Source organism: Pinus tabuliformis, chromosome 2_2 (assembly GCF_031772625.1).
Source record: "Pinus tabuliformis cultivar Carrire ecotype Pingquan chromosome 2_2, CPIR1, whole genome shotgun sequence".
Taxonomy (NCBI): domain Eukaryota; kingdom Viridiplantae; phylum Streptophyta; class Pinopsida; order Pinales; family Pinaceae; genus Pinus; species Pinus tabuliformis.
Window position 1 is genome coordinate 394236133 of NC_142300.1, and position 21849 is coordinate 394257981.

The window sequence follows — 21849 nt, forward strand, 5'->3', positions numbered from 1 at the left end:
ATCTGATGAAGACTGCATCCTTGCGTAGCAGCAAGGGCTATGATGGATCGGATGGTGGTATATCGAGCCACAGGTGCAAATATATCGTCATAGTCAATTCCTTCCTTTTGAGAGAAGCCACGGGCAACAAATCTTGCCTTAAACTTTTCAACACTCCCATCAGATCCATGTTTAATCTTGTAGAGCCATTTAGCGGTGACAACAGATTTGTCCTTCGGTCTCGGGACCACATCCCAGACATCATTCTTCATAATAGCCTCATATTCTTCATGCATAGCATCCTTCCAGACTTGATGCTTGATGGCTTCTTCAAAAGATCCAGGTTCAGATTGTATAATAGTACTCATGGCAGCTAGATACCCTTGGTATCTACACGGCTTCTTGCTTTCTCGGAATGTTCCCCTTGGGGCAGCATGACCCTCAGCATCTTCGAGGGTGTCCCTGAGCCATGATGGCCTCTTTCCTAGAGAAGGGGAAGGATCAATAGGGTCCATTGGCTCTTCAACATCAGGCATAGTCTCATCCTGGGGTTCTTCCAGATTTCCAGGTCTTTCTTCATGGTTTTCTTCAGATCTAGGAAGATCTACTACTTTCTTCAGGGAAGCATCTTCGTCAAAAGTGACATCATGGCTTATCTCTACTTCCATTTGACCAGGTACATAGACTCTATATGCCTTAGAAGTCTCACTGTAGCCCACAAACATTCCTTTCTTCCCAGTAGCATCCAGCTTACTTCTCTTTTCTTTCGGCACATGAAAATAGACAGGACATCCAAAAATTCTAAAATGTGAGACATCAGGTTTCTTACCAGAGAAAACCTCTTCGGGAGTTTTGGAGTCCAAAGCGGAATGAGGGCATCGGTTTTGAATGTACACAGCAGTATTTGCAGCTTCTCCCCACAGAAACTTTGGAAGACCCTGGTCACATAGCATGGCACGGGCAGCTTCCACAATAGTCCTATTCTTGCGTTCAGCAACACCATTCTGCTCAGGAGTATATGCAGTGGTAGTCTCCCTCTTAATGCCAGCTTCTCTGCAAAAGTCTTTGAACTCATTTGACTCATATTCAGTGCCATTGTCAGTCCTCAAAATCTTGATCTTCTTTCCGGTCATATTTTCCACCAAGGCTTTGAAGGTACGGAACCACATGAAAGCCTCATCCTTCTTCTTCAAGAAGTATATCCAGGTTTTGCGAGAGAAGTCATCAGTAAATGTCATATAGTAAGAACATCCCCCCAGGGATGTTACAGGCAACATACCGGAAAGATCAGAATGGACCAGTTGCAATATCTCAGATGTCTTTGTGACACTTGAGGGGAAAGGTCCCCTTGTATGTTTTCCTTCAGCACTGCCCTTACATACACCTTTATGATTATTTCCAAAATCAGGCATCCCTGTCACCACCTTCCTTGCTTCGGGAAGAGCCTTGTAATGAAGGTGTCCAAATCTTCGGTGCCATAGTTCGGTTTGACGGATAGTATCACAAGTCATAGCTCCCAACGGACTCCCTCCAACCTGGTAGAGTGTACCAACTCTAAAACCAATTGAGATAGCTTCCTTGAAGCTCTTCTTCCACATGAGTACCTTTCCATCAGAGAAAGTTACATTGAATCCTTTGTCTTCCATGGCAGATACAGACACAAGGTTCTTCTTCAATTTGGGTACATAGAGTACATCTTGTAGATGGAGGACTTGTCCTTGAGACAAGTGGAGGGTCACAGTCCCGGTCCCTTTCACAGGATAAGTGGCATTATCCCCAAGGGTAATTTCTAGATTAGTATCCCTTTCAACCATGTCAGAAAGTGCTTCCTTGAATCCGGTGATGTGTCTTGAGGCAACACTATCGATTAGCCAGACATCCATAGTGTCGGGCGGAGATGCAGCTGAGAGAGCAGATATTAGAATATACTCATTTCTTTTATCAACAACATTAGACTCCTCATACCTGGTATTTCTGGTCCTTTTAGAAGGTGGATGGTTTCCTTCAAAGTGAGCCTTCCTCTTTCCTTTGGATTTGTCATTTCTTTGATTCCCATTCCTTCGGTTGTTGTTGTTTTCGTCACTATCGGGAGAATTCTTCTGGAAGGGGCATTCTCTAGCATAGTGTCCAGTCCTATGGCAGGTGAAACATTTACCCTTCTTCTTTTGAGTCTTAGTCCTTCCTTTGTCCTTGGAACCACCAGAGTTCTTCTTTCGGGAATGAGCAACATAGGCAGCATTTCTTTCATTATCAAATTCCTTCATCCTTGTTTCTTCTTGCATACATCTTGACAGAAGCTCATCAAAGTTAGGGATGGTATTATTGTTGAGAATGGTAGTTGTGAATACTTGCCATTCATATGGAAGTCCTCCAAGTGCGGTGAGAACCATCTCACGATCAGCTATTGTCTCCCCAATAGCTAGCAGATTGTTCCTGGTTTCGGTCAACTTCATAAAGAAAGTTTGAATAGACTCGTCTCGGCCCTTCTTCATATTCTTCAACTTGTTCTTGAGGAATAGCACTTGGTTCACATTGTTTACTCGGAACATAAGTATCAGTTTGTCATACATCTCCTTGGATGTGCCTAGTTCAGATATGTAGGCAACCAGACTCTTATTTATGGATTCCCTGATCAGCAGTTTTGCTCTGATTTCTCCCTTCTTATACTTGTGTTTAACAGCAGCAGAGGCATTTGATGGAGGTTCTTGAATCTTCCCTGTCACATGATCTAGGAGATCATGATCTTCTAATTTGAGATCTAATAACATCTTCCAGGCATGGAAGTCATCACTTCCAGTCAGCTTGTCATTCTCCCTGAATTCAAGCTTAGAGGAATCCATTTCCTTCGATGATGATTGCTATAGATAGAGTTTGTCTTCACCTCAGCTCTGATACCATGTAAAGTTTTGTAGATGTTCTATGCTAAGAGCAATTTCACTTTTCTCACAGCAATCATACAAGTAGATAAGCAAAATGCAGATAGAACATATAAGCAGATCTTACAGAAGACAAATCAGAAACAAGAAAAATGTATGTGTTTGTTTCGGCGGTCAACAGGATGCTTCAACCAGCAAAGTCTCCTTTGGTCAGCCAGCCCAGCATGTGTCACAACAACCCTCCAACCAGTAGATGAGTCAACCCAAGTCAGTTCTACAAAAGTCAACGCAGGGGCAGCAAGCTAAAAGTCAACGCAGCAGCAAAACGGTCAACCCTTTGACCTCGATTTTTGTGCTAGGTAGTATGGCCTTCAAAAATCGAACCTCCCACAAGTTTTCAGCTTGTTTGGACCAAGCGTTGACCAAAGTCAACGCTGGTCAAACTTCTGCGAAACCCTAGCAGCAGAAACCCTAGCAGCAGAAAAATCCTCTTCGTCCTTCCCACGTGTGGCTGAAATTCGTCCTCCAGGTAGCTCGTACTTTTTAGGATGAGAGAGGAAGATGTGAGTTGTGTTGTGATCAAATTCTCTCCAACTTTTCCTGTATATATATATCCATCAATGAGGGTGTGTGACACATCTGTTGGGCATGTGAGCCTACATTACAAAACTGGCTGACCTTTGCACATATAATTTATTAAGAATAATAAATTCAAAATATAAGTTCTGCTCATCGGATTAAGACTATTTTTATATGGATTTTACACCTCTCAGAAAGAGGAATCCAACAAAAATATTAGCCTCTTAATCTGAGCATCAGAACATGGAGTTTGGACCTAGTTGTCCAAATTTAACATGCTGGATTTACTCTTAAGTCACAGATTTGCTTATGTTATGTAATAGCTAATGGTACCTATGAGGTTGTAGATTTATCTATGTTATGTAATAACAGATGATACCTTACCTGTGTTATGACATAACAGATGGTACCTGTGAGACATTGAGTTGAAAGCCTTAAAATGCGCTCCATAATTTTTGCACTTCATTCCTTTTATCTTGTCATGATTCTATTGGGATTGGTTGCATAGGATTCTGTGTTTATCCAACCCTCTGCACCAGGTTCCTCTCTTATGCTTGTCCTTTCCATCTCCATTACAACGACAAAGTTACGTTGCATTCTCTGTGTATCGACAACTAGACCTGAACATTTATTCTTGGGAATGATGTGTTGTTTATGTGCATACTGAATCTGCCTTTGAGAAAGGTAATTGAACCAAAATCTAAACCATTTCACATTTATCTCTTGAGTTGCACTGATTTATCTTCAAGAGAGACTAAAATGTCCTAGGCACTGACCTCTCCTCAACCCGGGGGTTGTCTCTAGGAGCCACAACAAACAAATTTCATAAACATTGTCCCCTTTGGACAACTAACCAAGAAGTTAAGAAGTGTCCTACCCTTCGTGTCAGTCCAACCATCTGACATGACTGTGCATCCAGTGTGTTAGCATGATGCCCTAAACTCCTCCAATCTAGCAGTTGAATCAACCTTTTCATTTTGAAGAAGAAGCCCTCTCAACTTTGCATAGGTAGGGGCTTTGTTTCCTGGGCCAACAACAACAACAACATCAAACATAGGTTGGTAGAATGGGTTGGTCCTGGCAATGTTGAAAGGAACATCACTCCATAGAAGACACTTACTAACCAACCTGTCAATTTCTGCCTTTTCCTTTTTTTATGTGTTGATTTGATGCCAGGCTGTGCACCAGGTGTGGTTCTAGGAACAAAAAGAGATGAGAAAGCTGAGGGGTTGGGCCATGTGGGTGTGGAATGTGATGTCGAAGAACCACTCTCACTTCCCCCCACTCTTGAGGCCCCTACAAGTTTTCTTTTTATCGCTGCCCTGTTGTCTTTGCCCTCCTCTTTATTAATCAATGATTTAATGGTCTGTCAGAGGATTTCTGGACTTGGATTTTGGCAAAGTTCTATATTTGGCCTCGAAATTTGCCCTAGATGGAATTTTAATTTGTTGACACCCCCTGACATATGCTTGCCACACAACTTGCAAGTCAAATATTGTTTATTGAACGCCCACTGTCGGGTATAGGATCAGGTTCACCATATTCCACACAGGGTCCAAATTCCTCGACATTTTGTTTGAAACTTTGAACTTGAATTTGAACCTAGGGCACAAAAAAAAATGAAAATTTTTATAAATTTCCCATCACATATGAAGCAAACACAATTGTAATTATTAATTTTAAATTTTAATTGCCTCTCTCACTCACTTGAACACACTCAAATTCACTAAACAAGGGTTTGAGTATTGGATTCTTGAAACATGTAAATAATCTAAACATTTTGAAGTTTTGATTCAATCTAGATTCTAAACAATGTTTTGATTCAAACTTCTAAGAAAAATAAGCTAAAACAAACTAATAGAAAGATTTAAGAAGCCATTTGTGTAACAAAGACTGAGAGAGAAATTAAAATACATGCATGGCAGCAACAAATCGGCACCTTGAGTCTCTCACGTTGAGTAGTGGGCAAATCTTCAAATCCACACCACAAAACTAGTAAATCTCCTCCTCTTGGGCAGTGGCAAACACCTCCTTTCTCCATAGTGACGAATGGTAGAAAGAAGAGTGAAAAATGAGTGTGATTTTTGACCTTTTGCCTCACTTATCTGCGACCTGGGTAGGCTTCACGAGTTTTTCGATCAACTCCTGATAACATCCCGATTTTTTCGATAAAATCACAATTTTCGAAAAAATCACCAAAGAATTGGCTAATAAAATTGTCTAGACCAAAAAATCGGAGATTACCGATTTTATCGTGACTTTTTCCACACTTTTCGACTGAGATTTGACTAGCTTGGATGGCCGAATATTTTGACTGTTGACTGAGCTCTTTTGGAGGAGTTTGATCATTGACTTCAGGACTGGTTAGGGCATATTGGATTGTTTTTGACTTTGACAGAACTGCAGACTTTGACTTGTTCACCAAATTTGACTTTGAAGCTCATTTACTGAATATTGGTTGGTTGATCTCTTGGATAGTCAAAGATTTGACTTTTACTTCATTGTATCTCTCTGCTGAACATTTTATGACAATTTAATAAGAAGAATTTGAAAGGGTTTCCCTGGTCTTTGACCAAATCTTGTGTTTCGTATTGCTCTTGATTGTATTCTATTGTACATTGCACTTACTGTTCTGTCTACAATTGCTATTTGTTACTGGAAGATTAAATTGATTTGAAAGTGATTGGTAATGGAAGAAAATAATTGGGCTAAAGCTAAGTTGCATGAAACGGGGAAACGAGTACAAGTTTCCGAAATGGGCACGGGTACGAAACGTGACCCCCCCAAATTTTGGAAACGGGGAAACACAATATATATATATATATATATATATATATATATATATATATATATATATATATATATATATATATTTATTTATTTATTTATTTATTAGGACATTTAAGAAATATGTGCAATCATAAAGCATATATGATACATTCTAATTTATTACATTATGATTAAATTGTCAATGCATAAACTATAAGTCTCTAAATTTACATCACATTTACTCATGAATGATCACATAATGAAAATAGCAATATCCAAAATCAGCCACGAGAAATTTCTAATTTCTTGTCTCGTGCTTGATTGGGAGTCTCCTCCTACATAGTCGAACGACTTTAGTGCTCTTGATTAAATACAAGTTCCATACCCTAGTATCCTACGTGCTCTTGATTATTGGGAGTCTCCCCTGCATAGAGGGCTTGGTTCTCTTGATTAAATACAAGTTCCATACCCTAGTACATGACAAAATCCAACGGAAACATTGCAATCCCCCCAATCCTGAAATCCTAAAAAATAGATAAGTTTGCTGGATTTTGAGTGAGATCTAAAATTCTACTTTCTCCATATGAAATCCAATGACGACGAAACCACTCTCAAACATCCTGAGTCATTTCATGGTAATGTTAAAAATTTAAGTAGAAGGATTAAAATGAAAAATAAAGGAGAATGTCACTTTTACTTTAAGAATTTAACATTACCATGAACTGCATATCAACACTAGGGCCATAGGTTTGAACATTAGGTTGCCCCACTAAAAAAAATCCTCTTTTTTTATAACTTGAGAGGCATCCAGAAGATATTTTAGTCGCCCGATAAAAAATTAGAAGTGAAAAAATAAAAAATAAAAATACAAGAAAAAGTCAATTTAGAAGAGGAAACTCCGTCGTACGACCTGGAAACGCATTTCCGGTCGTACTGGCCACGTTTCCTCCACGAGGAAATGTGGCCAGTATGGCCGGAAACGTGTTTCCAGGTCGTACGGTACGAGCTTCCTCGTTTCCGTTTCGTTTCCGGCCAGAAACGGACCCTTCTCCAACGTTTCCTGCAACTTAGGGCTAAAGTGATTGTAACAACATAGAATGTTGAGTTCAATTGTGGTGGTCTAGAGTTGATTAGACCCAGTGTTCAACCGCAACTCTGGACTGACTTTGAAAGGACACAATTTCAATAGCAACACTTTCCAAGAGGGAAAGTAGAGTGAGCCAGTGGAGGTTGTGTAGGCTCAAAGGAAGTCTAGCTTTAGAGGGAGATTGTGAAGGAATGTCAATTGCCCAATTGAAGTTAAAGCTTTAGGTTGAAGCGAGAGAATGAAGTTTTCAGCCCATGCGAGGACAATCACGAACCATTTGAGAACTCATGGCGATCCAAGGAAAAGTCATGTTTAATGTGAGGACTGTCATGCACCATGCAAGATAAAGCTAGGCCTAGTACAAAAGAAGACGTGGCACCTGTGAGAACAGTCATTGCCATGCAAGGGAAAGTCATGAATCATGCGATGATAGTCATGGGTATGTAATGAAAGTCATGGGGCTAGAGATTTCAAGGTGTGAAGGAAATACCTTCCTCACTAAGAGGGAGTGTTGGAAATTGGGTGGCTCGAATGGTATTTATGAGTGGTGAAAACCCTCCAAAAGTTAGTTGGTTTGGAAAAGTACCTAAGTGGTTGGGGTTTTGACCTAAAGTTGTGGTTTTGAGACCCAAATTAATTAATTGTTTAATCTAATTTGTTGTTGAGTGGTAAAATAGGGGTTTCTTGATGGACAAGGAAAACCTCAAAGATCACTTACACAAAAGTATAAATAAGGGGCCAAAGGAGAGGCCTAGACACACAAGTGGAGAAGGACTTTCACTTGTGGAGAGAGGGAGTCTAAATTATCTAGCCGCATATCTGTTTGAGAGGAGTTGTAATAGCAAGAAGAAAGTCAGATCTACAAGAAGAAAGTCATATCTAAATGTTGGAAGTTTAGATCTGAGTGCTGGAGGGTTAGATTTGCAAGAAGAATGTCAGATCTGTGATCTAAAGAAGCAGATCTAGTAGAATGAGAGTCTATAGTAGCATGTAGACTGAGGACAAAAGGAGTTGTTCTCTGTGTGATCTTGGAGGCAAAGAACAAGCAAAAGAGCAGTTGACAGGATGACTAAAAGGACTGAGGACAAAGGACTGTCTTTAGCAGGCAAGTCAAGACTTGTCTCTGTATTTTGTTCGGTAGATTGTAGATCTAATGGAATAGGTCTCAAGCCCTAATTGTATACTATGTATACTAGTTGTATCAGAGACTTGAAGGGCCATGATCCTTGGTATGGGAGCCCTAATGATTTTTTATTAATGGACTAATAAAGGTCGAGATTTGCGCCATATAAATGTATGTACTTAATTGATTTCATTGCTGTTATTCCACTATGCAAAGCGCTTTTAGTGTTGTGTATCTTTAATGTGTTTATGATCAAGTTTAGACATAGTCCAGATCTAGGGTACAAGGGAAATTTGAACACTCGCGAGTGCTGTAACATGCATGGTTGTTTCACTCAATAGCTACAATGTTTGGCGATGTAGGTGCTTTCATTGGTAGTGAGCACTTCTTCCATATAGAGGTGTTGGGGCACCTATAGTTTCAACATTCATCCATCATGTCATAAGAAATAGGTTGAATGTAATTTGGTCAGAGAGCTTTGGCTTATGTTCACTACGACTTGCAATTGTTATCCCATTATTGTGAGGAATTCGGGATGGTTAAAGCATACAAGTCTGGGGACAAATTTTTTGAGGAGGATAATTCAATGGATGTAGCATTAGTTTTGGAGCTATTGGAGAATGCTATTTTCGAATATGATGATTGTGGTGAGATGCTATCCCCATCTAGTGCTATGGTCATCTTGACGAGGACTCCAACATGTTAGTTTTTTGTAGCATCGAATGGTGTTCTAGTCTCAAAATTTTTGGGGAGGCTAAAACACATGAGTTCTTCAAAATCCAAAAATTGTTTCTGGAAATTCCACCTAGAGATAGCTCAATTAAATTAATTGCCCATCATTTAAAATTTTCCTAAGTCAAACTTAGAAAATTGGTTGATTAATAGTAATTAATTGAGAAAGGTGAGATTTCTCTAGAAACTCACATGAATCAACTTAGAGATAATCTTGACCATCGATTAAGTTTTAATCTTGGCCATTAGAGTTCCAACTGGAGATTATAACAAGAGGTTGATGGGTAGATGGAAAAACACAGAGTGAGAGCCAATAGTGCGAGTTCCTCAGGCAGTTCAAGCTAGCCAGCAACAGAGTTTGAGCCAGAGAGACGATGTAGAGCTAGAGGAGTAGAGACAATGATCCAGAAGAAGTTTTCTAGGTGTGGAGAGGCCAAGAGAGAAGGCCAAATTTATTTCTCGAAGAGGTTGCGCAGAGCCTCAAAGAGGGCATTCAATTTTGCTGGAGCAGTGGTAGTTTCAACTTTTAGGTGCTAGTGGTTGGGAATATTTTCAAAGGGCCAATTTAGAGGCTTCCAAACCAGCAATTGTCAGTCAGAAGCTGATTTAAGGTAGCTTCGAGCCAATATGATTTAGGTTTGCGCAAAGGTGATGCAGATCTTGCGTAGAGGCAGTTGGAGAGCCAGTTCGAGTGGCTGGATTGACTTGAGATTGCTCGTGGAGGGTAAATTCCCTCAAGCGATTTTGCCAGTATTTCTCTTAGATTGGATAGCCAATTGGGCATCCATATTTATTGTACTCAGAATTTCACTGTTGCATAATAATAAAAACCCTCAGTTGCTGCACCGATTTTCCCACATTGAGTTTTTTCGGGGACAAATGTCGAAAAATAATTGTGTCATTTTTTATGTGTGTGCTAGCATTTCTCAGTTCTTATTTTGCTTCGGCTATACTTTTTTTTTATGGTGAAGAAATTACAGTGTGAATTATTTGTTGTTTGTCACAACAAATAAACTGCATAATAATTAACTAGTTAGAAGAATAATTTCTAGTTGCTACGTTTCAAGCGAATTTTCACACAGTAGCAGTAGCTTCATGTTTAGTGTCATCTTCACACTGACCCCTAGCTTCAACTACTCTCTTAGGTGAAGGTGTTGAAGAATGTAACTAGGTTCGGTCTTCATAAATTGTATTTGAGTCACTATGAAATGTATTTATCAAAAGAATGAAAAATATTTTTTTTATTATCATTATTATGACTTATTAAAGCATGGGTTTCATGCTTGGGTCATCATGCTTTAGGTCAAAGTCCCCAATGAGGACTTCTAGGATTTATTCTGAGTCATTAGAGTCATTGTCCATTTAAAGAGACTCTTCTTGGGCTTTTGAATCATGTAAAAAGTTTTAATATTGAGTCAAATAGGCCATTTGTCACCTCCACACCAAGTCGGCCTCAAGGAGATCAAGTTGGCCTCAAACTGGGTAATTCGACCTCACTAGAAGCCTATATATTGAAGCAGTTCGAATTCATTTGGACACATCTCACTCACAAGTTCGATATCTAAGAGAAAGAGGCAGAAGAAGTGCAAAATTCCAAGAAGAGAAGGAGAAATGCTGGAATGATCAAGATCAAAGTTTTTGGGTCATCTCTCTCTCACACGTGTGGATTTTTTGGTCTATTACTGGAGGGTCGAAGTGCTGCTACTGGATCGAAGTTGTTGCTGGGCTAACTGTTCGGTCGAAGTTGTTGCCGGGCTAACTGCTGGGTTGAAGTTATTGCTGGATTGAAGTTCTGTTGCTGCTACAAGTTGTTGCTGCTAGGTCAAAGTTATTGTTGAAAGGGTTATCATCTACAGAAGGAAGAAAATGCTGACTTGGTGTGGAGGAAGTCTGTGTCTAGGTCAAGAGTCTTGGATTATCTCGTGAAGTTATTAAGGAAGAGTTGTTGACTGGGTTTTCCCCTAGATAGGGTTTTGCCCTGGCTGTCCGCCTATATCTGGTGTCTGTGATCTTTGTGCTGTTGTTTTGGTAATTGCTTGATGAACTAAAAGATAAAGAAGAACATGAAAATAAGAAAGTCAGAAGTAATTATCTATATAAAAGAAAATCTTTCTGCCTTTCTGATTTTCTAACAGAATGTTCACCGCAAAATTATGTGGGTGCAAAGAGGAGGGAAACACAATTAAACATTAGTATAATTGTTTCCCCTTTTTTGACAACTTCATATGTCATGGACTTTAGCTCAGTTTAGTGTTTTGGAGTCTTGGACTTCATGGTCTTCACACTTCAGTTCAATTATCAATTATAGAACTTATGCAGATGGCTTATTTTGTAAGCACAACTCTTTGGTTATGTTGACAACTGGCAGATAGCTTATTTCATCCGTAGATGAATGGTAGACTTCCTATTTTATGGTTAAAAAATCATTATGTTTTTAACTGCTAATGGTTTATGCTTGAATGATTAATCATTAAGTTACTATGGATGCCATTTCTAACTTAATAATAATGTAGTTTTAATTTACAAGTATTGCATATATGCATGTTTTCATATATTCTGCACCTTTTTTTTGGCTATAGATGCACTATAATGTATAAGAATATATATTATATACAAAACAACTCTCCTGTGACGCTCCACTCTTGCGTTTTTTTGGGAAATGGCTCTCCTATTTTCACTCCATGCTCTCTCTCTCTCTCTCTCTCTATATATATATATATATATATATATATAGTTAGTTAGTTAGTTCCTGTTGTGGTCAGCCTGGAAATTCACTGTAGGTCACCCATGTAGCAATTTAATGTGGGTCCATACCTTGTTGGCCTGCTATAAGTGGGCCAACGTCACACTTGTAGATTTATCTTGATGTGCTTTTCTCACTAAACTACTTCTTTGCTTTTCTGTGAATTAAGATAACATTTAATACTTCGAGAATATAGAAAGCTAATTCTGTTTTTGCAGAAATATTTGTATTCAAGGCCATTGCAAAGTTGTTTGGGCATTGTACTTCAACCTTCTACCTGTCTTCATGGAATATCAACTGTCATGAACATTCTATGACAGATACATGGAATGCTATGGCAGTGGTTATTCTTCGAGCCTTTCTGTGCATGTGTGTTGTCTCTTTGGTGTCTGGAGATTATCCTCTGGAAATAACACATGGAATAAGAGAATGTAGACTTTCACAGTAGTTCATGTTAAAAAACGTTGGACAAGGGAAACTTTATACACAGTTTTTTCCGAAAATTTTTAACAACACATGGAATATCAATAGAACATATTTCAATTGTTGCTATTTTGAACAGTTCATACCTTCCATAGTCATATGGATTTTATCCTACTATTCTTTTCTCTGCTTTCTTCATGTTTCTCTCTAACTACTTAGTACAGGAGATCACTCAAACTATATTACTATGGCGACAATGGCAGCATATTATTATTCCAAATTTCCTTTTACTTGTTGCAATGCAAGATTGTGCACAAGCTAAATTACAATCAAAATACAGAGTCTTCTATAGTATTTGACCTTATGCATCTCAGTGCAGGATAATTATTGCTAGAATGTTTAATTATATTGCCTTATTTTCTGATAATAAAAGGTTTCTTCATTTTGTTCTTGACGAAATTGCATCTTGTGTTATATATCTCATTGGATAAGCTTGAGATATGTTCCAAACGTTGTTATGTCATGTTTAAGCCCTGACACTCACTGGCTCAAAACCAAAATTATTGCAGTGCTGCTTTAATGTTGTGTGTGATTTTTAGTTAAGCCACTGCTCAATAACAATCCTGTTGAGGCTAACTGTATTTTTCTTGTCTAACAGAGTTACAAGACTTTCACAATGTCTCAGTGATCCTGACGGAGAGCCAAGTATTCTGGAACAGAAGGACTCAAACCGTGATATTGCTTCAGAAAAAGTGGGACAGTCAGGAGAGCCAGAGTCTTCTGAATCTAAGGAGGCTTCCAGAGCTGATGTTCCTATTACTGAGTCAAAGGAAACTGCTACAAGCGTTGCATTAGGGACCAACTCTGCTGTGGTTGTATCTGTTGGAGAGAATGACAGTGGGACAGAAAAAGGAGTTACTCAACAAGATCAAAATGTTGTGAGACATGATATTATGAATACTACTTGTCAATCGTTTCAGTGGAAAGAAGACGATGACAACGTTGTAGCAGAAGCTGGTCTTATGCATGATGAAAGTCCTTTAAATAACATGGATAGCAGGGAAACAGTTGAAGATCATCTTGCAGATACGGCTGCAAAAGGTTCTATAAGAAGTGTTATTTCGACAGGATCTCCTAAGAAGAAACAGCACCTCTCTAATGTTTGTTCGAAAGGTTCTGAAAATGTTTTGAGTGAATTCTCAGATGCTGGTCATGTGATCAATGATGAGATTTGTAATGTAGATTCTGGAGGCAAGAAACTGATGCGTACAGATATTGTTGATGAAGGATCAGGCATAGGTAAGTGTTGTTCTTCTGATGCAATAGATACTGGTGTGTGGACAAGAAGAAAGCTTGCATCTGTTAATAGGAATAAAAAGTTATTGTGTTCATCCCCCACATTACCATATCCATCAACAAGTGATGTGAATGATGCATCCAAGGTTAGGAGTTCACTCAGATTAAAGAGACTATCTAGTGCTGCCACATGCAGTTTAGCTGAGAAAGAACGTGGCGTTCAGACTATTGCAAGAAGTGGCAAGCTAGAAAAAAAGCGGAGGACAATGAAATGGAAGCGATTGGATGCTACTGCAACTACTGTAGAGAATAACAATAAAATGTCTTTATCCTTAAACCATGCAAAGTGCCCAGACAGTACCTTCCTTCCTTCTGCTCAAGTTATGAAACCAATTGAAATGCAGTGTGGTACAGCAAGTGTTTCTTCTACTCCTACAAGGGGATCAAGTTTAAAGAGAAAACGATCAGTATTGGTATCTAGGAATCCTTTACAATATAAGCCAGATACACAAGATTTTCAAGAAGATAGAAGGAAGGAGGAGTCAGTGCAACAAATACAGTTCAAGGGTGATAAGCTTGTGATTCGAATACGGCAAGCCTCGGTGCAGGGAAAAGCAAAACAGTATCCAGTGGATGGCATTGAACAAGACATTGAGAGGGCAGGTTCAAGAATGGTGTCTAAATGTGAGACAATTGGTTCTGGGAAGAAACCATCTCTGAGAAATGATGATGTTGGGTTTCCTGAAGATAAAACAAAACTTGCTCAATGTTTGACTTCCATAAGAGCTGTAAACAGCAAGCCAACATCAAAGACTACCAAAATGGTCTCCCTTCGTTCAATATTAAATCAACCTGAAAGTCATTTAGATTGTAAAGATAGAGAAAAATTGAAACAGTCATCTATTGCTGGAGCTGGTAATTTGACTTTGAACAAAAGTGGAGGAAAACTGGGGAAGTATTCTTTATTGAAAAGGAGATTGGCCAATGAGTTGCCAGAAACATTAAAGGATTCTATTGAGATTAATCCTAAATCTGACAGGAAAGAGTACAGTGGCTTGGTGAATGCCAGGGAAATTCGAAAGCGCAGTCTTTGGGAGTTAACTGGAAAGAGTATGCCGCAAAATAAATTAACTAGATGTTCTATTCCTGGTGCAGCAGCACAGTCGAAGAGTGTGTGCCATATTGATCCATCAAATTCCATTGGAGGTGAGTTTAATATTAATCATTTCTCAGTTCCTCGAGGTGAACGAACACTAAGAGTGCGATTCAAATGTAAGACCAAGGGCCATTTCCCAAAACCTAATACAACAACTTCTGCAGGTGCTAGAACTTGGTTCTCTGAAAACCCCCCTTTATCGTTGGACATTGTGCCCCAGTGTGGTGGTTTAAGATCAAAATTTTCTGCTCCAGAAAGTGGATCTCAATCCATATTTGTACCACTGGTAAAGGAAAAACATAATATTTCCAAGAATGAAACTAGTCCTATAGAGAAGCCATTAAGTTCTTTTGAAAAAATAGCTACAGGGAAAGGCTTAAATATGAGAAGCATGGTTGACAAGAAGGAAACCAAGGTCCTTGATGATCTGGCTTCTAAAGTTTTGGGCAAACAGAAGCGGCTAAAGAATGCTGACAAATCTAGGGAACATTCAGATAAATGGTCTGAAATAAGTGATATAAGGTATTTGATCTTCAACTATGTTGAAGTTCGAAAAGTATTTGCAAAAGAATATTGATAACATTCTTGGTATATGTCTTTATAATGATTTAGATAGTCTTATGTGGGCACCATAGCTAATAGACATAAATTGCATTGTTGCAGCCTTGCTGTGAAATCAGGTTGCAAAACTGCCAAAATAAATAAGAGAAGCAACAGCCACATTTTTGTAGGAAAACATGATAATAATCCTCCACGAAAAAGGTCTAGAACTGAAAATGCACATCCTGGCTCAAACTTTGAGGCAGATGTGCCATGTTGTGTTTGTGGAGACTCAAAAGAGGAAGGTATCAATCGCATAGTACAATGCGGACATTGTATGATCAAGGTTTGTAGAGATTTGGTTTTTGATTTGGTAGATTTCAATGAACCTTGCATCTTCATGTTCATATTTTGAATTTTGAAATCAGGTTCACCAAGCTTGTTATGGGGTGTCTAAGATACCTAAGAGTGGCTGGACATGTCGTGCATGCAAAGCAAACTTGAGTAATATTGTAAGTGTGCATATTTTCAACTTCAACAGGGTCAATATTTTTACATACAGTTCGTTCAATTTATATCCAAAGATCAAATGTCATATTAGATGTCTTATAATGCACATTGGCTAGTTGGATCCATAGATTGTCAAAATAAAAGATGGGTAATAGTTTTTTACAAGAAGTACATTGTACAAAATTAAAGGATAGGAGAATCCGGTTTTTATGATAAATAAAATGAGAAGTTTATTCAATCAATTCCTAATATTTGCATAGATTCCTTGTTTGTCTAATGATTCTGAGCCAAGACATTCTTTGATGGTTTTTAGGTTCCTTGATGTTTTTTTTCAGAATCTGGATGGCTTCTCGTCCCTACCCCTTTCTGGGCCTAATTAAATTCTTGATTTTACATTGTAGTTGAAATTATCTTGTTCTGAATTGTGCTATATGCTTGTTATGCCATGGGAATTCAATCTACTTGCAATATTTTTTGATATTGTCAGTATGAATTGCTATGTTATCAGTATTCCACTCTATTTCAAAAGTAACACAATTTGAATAAAGCATGTCAACTCATAGTAGTATTTATATGGATGTCTATGTATGTATTAAGTTTTATGTCCAAGTGCATGTCTAAATCCACTCAAGGTCTAGAGGCGTGTGCCAAAATTTGGTCAGGATGAGGAACTAGCTGGGTTTTGGCACAATTATACGTATTTAACAAATATCTTCTACGAACAAAAACATACCATTTCACCATTGTTGAATTTGTAACTATGGTCGGTCTTCATAATGTATATTTGGTCACTTGATGTATTTGTATTTATCATTGTAAAGCATATTTATAAATGCTAGAGTCAAAGGAAAAAGGATGGGGAACTAGCTGGGTTTTGGCACAATTATACGTATTTAACAAATATCTTCTACGAACAAAAACATACCATTTCACCATTGTTGAATTTGTAACTATGGTCGGTCTTCATAATGTATATTTGGTCACTTGCTGTATTTGTATTTATCATTGTAAAGCATATTTATAAATGCTAGAGTCAAATGAAAAAATATTTTTAGTCAAAGTCCCATTGCAACTTTTTAAAGATGAAAATTTGAATGTTTGAAATGTAAATTTTGGCTCCAAAAGTGACAAGTCGGCTTCCCTACAAGTCAAGTCGACTCTAGCTCCAAAAGACACCCATTTGAGCTAGACATATCACTATATAAAGGCAACACCTCCTCCTCCACTTGGGCATTCGATCTCTCTCACACAAGATAGTTTTCAGGAAAGCAAGTGAAGGACAAGAAGTATGAATAGGATGAATTCTCTCTCTTGAATCCTGCACATGTGGATTGGCTATTCTCTCTGTGGTTCGCATTTTTCTCGGGCACTGTTGTATGGGGCTGAAATTTTTGGGTAACTGGGGCAACTATTGCAGGGCCAAAATTTCTGGGGCAACTGGCAATTGCAGGAGGACGGAAATTCTGTTTCAGACAGAGAGAACGAATTGCTAGATCAGATTGGGTGACTTGACTTGGAGGAGAAGACTAGGTTTGACCATAGGTCTAGGTGGTTCGCATTTTTCTGGGGCACTGTTGTAGGGGGTTGAAATTTCTGGGTAATTGGGGCAACTATTGCAGGGCCAAAATTTCTGGGGCAGCTAGCAATTGCAGGAGGACCGAAATTCTAGGTCAGACAAGGAAAACGAATTACTAGATCAGATTGGGTGACTTGACTTGGAGGAGAAGACTAGGTTTGACCATAGGTCTAGGTGTGTCTCTCATTGAACAAGAATAATTTCTCTATTGAAAAAGGGTTCTGGGTTTTTCCCCTTTGTGTGTTTTCGCAGGGTAAATCTTGTCTTCTTTTGTGTGTTGTGACCTCTACTATTCTATTGTTCTTTATGCTTGAATTTTTGAAGTATAATTGCTAAATGATATATTGGAATAAGTTAAAAGAAGATCTACATCAAAGTAATTATCAGAATCTCAGAAATATTGTGCTAACCCTAATTGCACTAAGAAAATCAACATGGTATCAGAGATCACCTTGACAAAATCCTAGAGAACATTTTATTCAAGTCCTTGTAGATTGGTTTCTATGGCTTCCTCTCTGAAATATGAAAACAAGCTAGAGGGAGCATTAAACTTCAGATATTGGAAAGTTAGAATAGATATTCTTTTACCAAGAACAACGATTTGGACATTTTGAAAGGGAAGGTTGTTAAACCCAAAGATTAAGCAAGAAAAACAAAGTTCAAGGAGGATGACATCACTACTGCTATGAGTATTGTGACCCACCATTTTGTTAGTGATATCCCTAGGAGAAATGTTTTCTCCAAGATGGTCCTTAGCCAGTAGGCAACAACCCCTTGCAGCCACCAACTAGCTCATTGTGCCATTTCTCCACCACCTGAGCCAACCATGTGGTCCCTCGCCCATCTCTGTCATGATCGTATATTTGAAGGTGGGACCCCCAAACTTAAAGGTATGCCTTGTCATTTGGTAATTGAGTATTGTAGTTTTCTTATTATGGACACTTCTGGGCATGGATTAATGGGGGGATCTGGCGGAAAGAATGGGTTAGGTTTGTGCCCTTGTCTCCTAGCCCCCTTTTGGATATTAACCTTGCATCTTAGTCCCGTGGGATCTCTTTTACTAACCATTTGGATTTAGGGATGGTATTTCACGGGAAACCCCAATTTTGGTTGTGTGGTCCCACTCCTTTATCCACTTATATTACCCTCTTTCCACTCATTATTACCCCATTCATCATTTCTCCCACCTGGGTCCACATTCCTCCACTGGGTCCACATAGGGTTAACTTGCCCCTTCCCCTTGCCCACACCTTGGATCATGGCCTGGAATGAAGCCCGGAGGTTGATGCAGCTAAAAAGAAAGATAAAAGCATATTTGGCCACATTCAACAGGAAAATGTACCACAAAATGCAAAAGATGGTCGGGACAAACACATTTAGCACGTGGGCAAAAGCTAATACATGAGCTCTATCCAATCCTCATTGCCATCACCCTGGTTCCTACAGGTTCTATGAACCTCCTTCATCATATAGGAACCCATGATTGTCCCAACCCCTGGTGGGCAATGAGCCACCCTACCTTTAAAGGGGGTATTCATTGCTATATCTTATATATCACGCTCTTACCCCTTGAGCCCCGAGTAGTTAATCAAAGAAAATCATAAAAAAGGAAAAGGAATATAAAAAGGGTGGAAAAATCAAGGCCAGGGTACCTCATGTATCACGATTGCTCCCTCCTATACATTATAAAACCAAGTGTGGGCTTCCCTCTTATTAGTTACCCTTGTGCCTCAACATGTGACCCAGGGATGCCCCTTATCATCCCCTACTTCATTCACGTATCTGTCACATGCCACCACCTTTTGAAGGATGTACCTTGAATATAGTATCCCCTTTAGAAGTAGAAACCACATAATAGGATTCTTGGTTAACCCCATTTGGAGTTTAGGATATATTGGCACGTCTCGAAACCCATTATGGAATGGTAGGCCATTATGAACTCCCCACTTGTGGTCCATGATTGGTAAGCTCATTTACTCGATTTTTCTAATGAATTGTTGTACTGGAAGGCTAGGGGACACATTGGATCTTATGCAAGATTGCAGATGGTCTCCATATTGGGTTTGGTCTCCCTATACGGGGTCCTAATCCTCCAGAGGGCTACATTGGCACATGTAGGGTGTGCATTGAGAGCCATGGGCTTCCATAACAGTAAATAACACTCCATGGATCCTCACAACCATGCTGGGAGAAGGGCCCATCCTAACACTGAGGAAGGAAGGAGTCATTACTGCTCCCCCTTGATGACAACTTCCCTCATCCCAAGCAAAGAACGAAGATGCACATACTTCACTTTTGTCAAGGATTTGGTGAAGATATCGGCTGCCTGCTGCTCGGTAGGAAAATACTCCAGAGAAAGAATACCATCGGTGACAAGACCTCGAATATAATGAGCATCAAGGTCGAGATGCTTTGTCTTGGAGTGATATATCAGATTATAAGCAAGCTGAATTGCACCCTGATTGTCACATTTCAACACAGTGGACGATTTCAGAACCAAACCAAGCTCGGTAAGAACATGTTGTAACCAAACGACTTCTTTAGCTGCTTCTTTGGCTGCTCTATACTTTGCTTCACATGAAGATAAATAAAGAGTCTTTATCTTCTTACTGGACCAAGAGATCGGACCTGAACCAAGTTGAAATATGTAACCAGCAGTTGACCGTCGATCATAACTGTCACTTGCCCAATCAGAATCTATATAACTAGAGAGTAAAATTGTAGCACTGCTCGAATAAAATACACCATAATGCAATGTCCCCTGTAAATATCGCAGAATTCTCTTCGCTATCTGCCAATGACTTTCACGAGGTTGCTGCATGAATCGAGAAACCATACTGACCGCAAAAGAGAGATCTGGTTTGCTGTGAGTTAAATATATCAAATTGCCAACAAGCTAACGATAAAGAGTAGCATCAACCAGTGGAGTGGTACACTCAATAGTTAACTTTAGACTGGATTGAAATGGCGTAGGAGCAAGTTTACAATCACTCATATGGAAACAAGCCAATAAATTTGTTGCATACTTAGGCTGAGAGAGAAAAATACCATCGGCCATATGCAAGATCTGAAGACATAAGAAATAGTGCAATGTACCGAGATTTGTCATCTCAAGCTGCTTTTGAAGAGCAATTTTCATATCTTGAATTAGTACACGTTGGCTACCAGTGATAATTAGATCATCCACATATAAAACAATAATGAGGACATTATCACCAAAGTTCTTAACATACAAATTTGGATCAGATATACAATGCTTAAAACCATTATTCAAGAAATATGCATCAATTTTATCATATCAAGCCCAAGATACTTGTTTGAGACCATATAAAGATTTGTGTAATTTACATACTAAACTTGAGGATTCAGCGGAAATAAAACCAGGAGGCTGTTGCAGATAAATTTCTTCAGTAAGATCACCATTAAAAAAAGCACTTTTAACGTCCATTTGATGAGTTTCCCACTTATAAGATGCAGGAAGTGATAAAATGGTTCTTATTGTGTTCATTTTAGCAACAGGAGCAAAAGTTTCATTATAATCAATAGCTTCAAGTTGATTAAAAGCTTTTGCAACTAATCTAGCTTTATGCTTTTCGATCTGTCCTTCGGCAGTGAACTTAGTTTTGTAAACCCATTTACAACCAACTAAATTCTTTCCTAAAGGAAGAGGAACAAGAGACCAAGTCTTGTTTCTCAAAAGAGATTCATATTCAGTAGACATAGCTTGTTCCCAATGAGGCTTACCCTTAGCTTGAGCATAAGTAGTAGGATCATCTATGGCCAAAACTTTGGTCATAAGAGAAAAGTTAGATCTAGTTTGACGAGTGTCGAAAGGATTTCTGACCTCACTACCTGCAGATTCAAGAGTTTTCTGAGCCCAAACAGGAAGAGTAGAAGGAACAAGAGTCACTTCAGGAGCTTCATGAGTTTCAGGTGGAATACTTGAGGGAGAGGAAGAATCAAGATCAATAAGAGGCACAAAACTGGAAGAAGGAGTAACAGGAATAGGAGTAACAGGTGGTATTGGTAAATTCAAGGTAACATGAGATTCTACAGACTCAGGTGGGGAAGAGACTTCATGAAATTGAACATCCCTTCTAATTATGACATTTTGATTAGAAGGATCATACAACCTGTAAGCCTTGGAATTTTCATCATAACCAATGAAGATACACTTGTGATATTTTGGTTCTAACTTTTTTTGTTTTTTATCAGGAATATGAGCCCAACATTCACAACCAAACACCTTAAAATTACTAATATCCAGTTTACGTCGATTCCATTTTTCCTCAACAACTTTTGTAGGAACTCTATTTAAAATAAAATTAGCACAACAGATGGCTTTGGCCCAAATTTTCTTATGCAGTGCTTTAGAATAAAGCATACATCTAGCCATTTCAACTAAAGTTCTGTTTTTCCTTTCAACAACACCATTTTGTTGAGGTGTGTAAGGAACAATC

General features: G+C 38.8%; 1 protein-coding gene across 3 annotated transcripts in view; it reads left to right on the forward strand.

The window, feature by feature from the left end:
• The window catches only part of LOC149192927 (uncharacterized), a 250441-nt gene that overhangs the window by 168968 nt on the left and 59624 nt on the right, over window positions 1–21849 (forward strand). For 2 of the 3 annotated variants that reach the window (XM_089404741.1, XM_089404743.1), the window contains exons 8-10: window positions 12970–15285; window positions 15427–15649; window positions 15732–15815. In XM_089404741.1, the coding sequence (XP_089260867.1) occupies window positions 12970–15285; window positions 15427–15649; window positions 15732–15815 (2623 nt within the window). The remainder of the gene's footprint in view (window positions 1–12969; window positions 15286–15426; window positions 15650–15731; window positions 15816–21849) is intronic. The other variant, XM_089404742.1, reaches the window with a different exon arrangement.